This window comes from Monopterus albus, unplaced genomic scaffold (assembly GCF_001952655.1).
Source record: "Monopterus albus unplaced genomic scaffold, M_albus_1.0 scaffold3.1, whole genome shotgun sequence".
Taxonomy (NCBI): Eukaryota; Metazoa; Chordata; class Actinopteri; order Synbranchiformes; family Synbranchidae; genus Monopterus; species Monopterus albus.
Window position 1 is genome coordinate 11,320,889 of NW_018127883.1, and position 5,117 is coordinate 11,326,005.

At 37.8% G+C, this 5,117-nt stretch overlaps 2 protein-coding genes across 5 annotated transcripts in view; one reads left to right on the plus strand and one right to left on the minus strand.

Annotated features, from left to right (window-relative positions):
- Positions 1-1,417, plus strand: part of acbd5a (acyl-CoA binding domain containing 5a) — a 6,784-nt gene extending 5,367 nt beyond the window's left edge. For all 4 annotated transcript variants that reach the window (XM_020599608.1, XM_020599599.1, XM_020599617.1 and 1 more), the window contains exons 11-12: positions 35-141; positions 225-1,417. In XM_020599608.1, coding sequence (XP_020455264.1) covers positions 35-141; positions 225-237 — 120 coding nt within the window. In that variant the 3' untranslated portion in view covers positions 238-1,417. The remainder of the gene's footprint in view (positions 1-34; positions 142-224) is intronic.
- A 324-nt stretch (positions 1,418-1,741) lies between these two features.
- mastl (microtubule associated serine/threonine kinase-like) overlaps positions 1,742-5,117 on the minus strand; it is a 6,492-nt gene continuing 3,116 nt past the window's right edge. The window contains exons 9-13 of the mRNA XM_020602204.1: positions 4,861-5,115; positions 4,324-4,465; positions 3,180-3,293; positions 2,923-3,024; positions 1,742-2,480 (exon numbers count right to left, since the gene is read on the minus strand). Coding sequence (XP_020457860.1) covers positions 2,323-2,480; positions 2,923-3,024; positions 3,180-3,293; positions 4,324-4,465; positions 4,861-5,115 — 771 coding nt within the window. The 3' untranslated portion in view covers positions 1,742-2,322. The remainder of the gene's footprint in view (positions 2,481-2,922; positions 3,025-3,179; positions 3,294-4,323; positions 4,466-4,860; positions 5,116-5,117) is intronic.

Below are 5,117 nucleotides of genomic sequence, written 5' to 3' on the forward strand. Positions count from 1 at the left end.
GAAATAATATCAGTAATTCTTGTCTCTTCCACAGAAACCATCCAGGTGGCCTTTTGACATTTCTCTAATAGGTTGGGCCATTGCTTTGTCATGGCCATTTGTGCTACAGTGGCTTATCTACCAGTACGTGCAGAGGAAACGGTATGCTTCTACAACTTTGCACTGCATTGTACGACCATTTTCATGGCCAGTTAAACAAACTGATTTTTATCCTGCTTTAACAGGCACAGGAACTGAGCCTTCTTACACTCGAACGCCCACAGACACAGATGAGTCCTCTAAGTCTCTGATTGGGTTGTTAACGGCTGTATGTCCCCCCCTGCCTAGACCCACAACCCAATAATTTGCTTTTGCACTAACGAAGAAGGCACCTACACTATAATAAGTGAGATGAAGAAATCTCTCAAATGTGTTGTACTCTGGGTGAGAAATGATTTATCAGAAACATGATTGTACACAGCCTGCTGCCACTGTATTAGAATTTTTTTTTTCTTGTAAGAAATTGCTTGTGTTGCGGGACATTTTCTGTTGGGGATATTGTCTGAGTTTATGGACCTACTCTAACTTCTCATTTACTTTCATAAAGAGATTTTGTTGCACATATAATGGGCCTGATACTTTCACTTTAGCTTGATGTGTTATCCAAAACTTTAATAGTTCACTTTCATTAGTTTCCCAGGCAATGCTGCTATAGTAAGATGTAACAACTGTAGTTTAGAAGGGAGGATTGAAAATAATATATTTGTGAAATTCTTGTTAATTCTGAAAATTAGTTAATATTTATTGATTTTACAGACAGAAGAAAGGCATTGCTGTTCAGATTCCAGCTGTTTGAGTGAGATTTAATTGAGTGCTAAATGTTGTCAGGGTTAGACGAGGCCCCTCTGCTACAGCACATCAGCTTTATGTCAAGGTGGGCCTTAGTCTCCAGTTTTCCAAATAGTGCCTCGACAGCTTAAGGTACATTCATACTCCAGTTTGACTTCATACATTAACTTACTGTAGCTAAACCGGTCCATCACTCAAACATTACCATGTCATGTTTTATGTTGTTTATACGAATATTGTAGAAAGATTTTGATTGTGTAATTTCGATTTGTTTGCAATGCTGCGATCCATACTACTTGTATACATTAGCTGTACAGTTCAGATGATCAAAATGCAATATTTTAATTGCATTTCATTAATATAGAATGATATTTACACAGGTTTGCTTCTTTAATAGCACCAATCTTTTGAGAGCATTATGTTTTAATAAAAAAAAGTAATAGTTTACCTTTCTACTGACATGTACTACTGTTTTCAGACCCCCTCTGCCTGTGGTTAGAGCGGTGTTTGCCTGTTATAATCTAAAACTGCAGTTTTCATAAATAATGTTAATTTGTCTAGAATGTTTCAAATAAATTGTTAACTGACATTATGGGAAATGTTTGATTATTAAGATGTAACACACACACACACACACACACACACACACACACACAGTGCTATACATAATCCCTATGAAACCACTACTTGTCATTTGGATGTAAAAACTAAGATGTTTGAACAGAGTCAGGCCAACTCTGTTCGGTCTTTGTGCTGAGCAACGGATTATCCCAAACTGCTGAACTATTCCTTTAATGCACAATTTTGACTTGCCTTCATGTTGTCATTGTGCTGTTTAAGTAGCTCAACTCAAAAAAGAAACAAAACATGTTAAAACCATTTTATTTGCATTTTCCTTTCTTACCATGAAGAAAATAAAATTTCGCATGCATTAAGGAGTCTAGTAAACTTGAAAACCTAGTAGTGTGGAAAGTGGACTGGGTATAATAACAAAAGTATGACAAAAGCAGCAAAACAGTTTTGTTAAGATCCAACAAAACATTTTTAACACGACTTACATATAAATTATTTACAAATATATTAGCAGGTTTTTATTTAGTAGTATTGTGCCCTCAAAGAGAAATATACTCTCAATGTGCTTGAGGGACTTTACCTCAGGGACCGTTCTTGAACTTAAGTTTCTAGGAATAACAAGTACCAGGGACTTTCTGGTGGAATCAGGGCTATCATACTTGCATATAATAATATGCTTGTAACTGCCTGAGCAGCCAACATATTGAGCTTTGACCAGTGATTGCACTTTTTTTTTAATTAATACAACCTTGAACCATGAGTTGGCCATAAACATTACTGTGCAATTATTTGAACAATGGGTCTGTTTTTTTGTATATGTTTAGAATTAAAGTGATTTATTAACACACACACACACACACAGCTGCTCTTATAAAAGTGAAGTAAAAATAAAGCAAAGGATCCCTGTTAATGTTCATAAGTCTATAAACTGAAGCCGGACACAACAAGGTGCTGAGCGTTGTTTCTTGCCTCAAAGTACGAAGTGTCCGTTTCATCCTCTGGCTGGGGTATGAAAGGCATTGGCTGGTTCTGTAGGTTGTCCCAGTCCAAGCCCTCAAACAGTGGATGGTGCTTGAGTTCTGGTGGATGTTAAGACAAAATTAATAGGACTCTATAAACATATTTCAATTTCATGGGCCCTACAATTAATTAGATCCACTCACAACTATTTAAATCATTGTCAATATTACTGCTTTAAGTATAAGAAATTAGGCTGCTAACTTCTAGTAAGATGGAGAGCAGAATTTAAATATATCTCTGTCTTCCAGCTAAAGAAAGTACTAAGAAAAATAAGGAACTAAGCTTAAGTTGTTACACTAGTTTTTTTCCCTCTAAGCTGAATTTCATTTTCATGGCAAATAATTCACAATATTTCTCTCTGAAAATAAATAAATGCATTTTCCAAAAATAAAAGCAATACCAATTCAGAGGTCTGAAACCAGGCTAGTTCTGTCTTGGACCTGTCACTGAACTGAATCAGGTGTGTTTGAATAATGAGATACACTGAGAAGTGGCTCTCACCCTTGAGACCAGCCCGCTTGGTCATGTCCATTGTCAGAAGTATTTCAATGGCTTTAGCTGAATTTTCAGACAGCTCCTCCTCTCCCTCAGGCCATGGGATATCTACAAAATTTTAAGGTTGAGGTGGTAAAAAAAAAAAAAAGAAGCAACAATAGCATGTTATTAAATTGTAATTAATAATTAATTTCTCCAACTAAAATTGAGTAGGTTGTAGTTGAGGTTTGAATGGCGACACTACTACAGAAAAACAAACCCACTTCTGTTGAGAATATTCTGAAAGACCAGCTGAGGCGTCTCATCATTGAAAGGCGGTACACCTGTGAGGAACTCGAAAAGACACACACCCAGCGCCCACCAATCCACCATGCAGTCTATTTGGAAGCAAAAGAAAAGTTAGATTTCAAAGCGCTGCTGGATTCAAAAACCAAAGTTCCTGTGCTTCCTGTTAGAGTGTGCACCAATTTTACTGCCGTGGCAAAAGCAGTTAGATCTGTTCTTATCAATCACACTGTCCAGCTGCTAATTCAAGAAAAATTCAATGTCTAACACACGAGCACTGATGTTTGTGAACACTGTAGTTCTAAAGAAGCAATTTATGCTTTTCAATTACTCCAGAGGATGCACAATTACAATCATTAAATTGATCCTTTATCAAGTTAAGAAAACTACTTGCAGATGAATGAATAGTGCCAACAGGATCATTCATGTCAGACAGATTGTCCATGAATTCAAATAGCAGTGATCATCATACAAAATGGCACTGTGCAACTGACAGGAAGATTGGTGTTAACATCTGAATGAACAATAGCATGATAAAATTAATTGCTAGGTTATTATTAGATGACATTCTGTATGCGAGTTACTAAATGTCAAAAATAAATCCAGCATCATAGTGCACGGACTGTGTGCCAGGATTTGCCCAAATGTACAGATTATAAGAGCAGAAAAGACCCTGTGTCCAGCATAAAAACATTTAACCTCAACAAATGCAACTTAACAATGATGTTATCTTAATGTTAGGAGACAATCCAGTTTTTTTATTATCCTTTGTAATCACACATTTAAAATGCTGCCCCTTCTCTTTGATCACACCACAGTTTATTCACCAAATCAAAGGGTAAAACCAGAAACACTGGGAACAGGGAAAACGAGCTCATATCCTCTAGCATATTAGCAAGCTGGGAGAACATGCAGGCTTGCTTGCAAAAATAGCAATATCATGATGAACTTACCACACTGGCCCCTTCCTGAAACTAAGAGAATGCTTGTCACAAGGACTACAATGTCAAGCATCCACTACACCACAATACTGTGTAATTCCATAAACCTGTGTTGGCTATTATTCAGACTAAAATGAATTTATTTCTGTAGTAATTAGTCTTTACAAATTCCCTCTCTTACCATGTGGTTTTCCCAGAAGCAGCTCTGGAGCCAAATAGTCAGGGGTTCCTACAACAGGGGCACCCTCAGCAGGCAGTGTGCCTCTCCGAACACTCTTTGGAGTCCTATAAGGGGTGCAGGAGATCGAAGTGGACTGAACCATCTGATGTGAGGAGGAAACAAATAGGTAATGTAAAACAATAGAAAAAATGTAAGGAACAGGCCAGATTAAACAACTGATAACCTTCTGTGAGTGACTAGATTTAATCAATCAACGATTAACTGTAGACATGAAAAAAATGGGATCAAAAACTTCATTACATGCAAACTGATGAAAATGCCTTTATAAAGAATCCTTGCTGAATCAACACCTTTCCAACACACACAAACAAAAAAGAAAACATTACAAGCTACATAATGGTATTATTTATTGTCACCCTTTTGTACTGGATTGCTACAGGCAAAATGCTACAACTAAACCAATGCAACATATTTTTCACCAGTGGTGTGACTATGTTTAAAAGAGTATAATTTTAACCACCTCCTTTGCATACCTACCTGAGGGAGAGAGCTGTTGGAGTTGAGTTTTCTCTGCACTGGTGTTATGGTGCCAGTCGCAGAGTGGTAAGAGGCTGATGTGGACGTATCCATGGCCTCCACAGACCCAACGCTATGTCGGGACACCCCGGACACATTGGAGCGGTTAATGGAGCTACAGTAGCTCCGGAAGGCTACGACATTTCGTGGCTTGAGGAGTGAGGGTGACTGAGCCACACCGCAGGGGAGATCAATGAGCTGGCTGACAAAGGAACCCT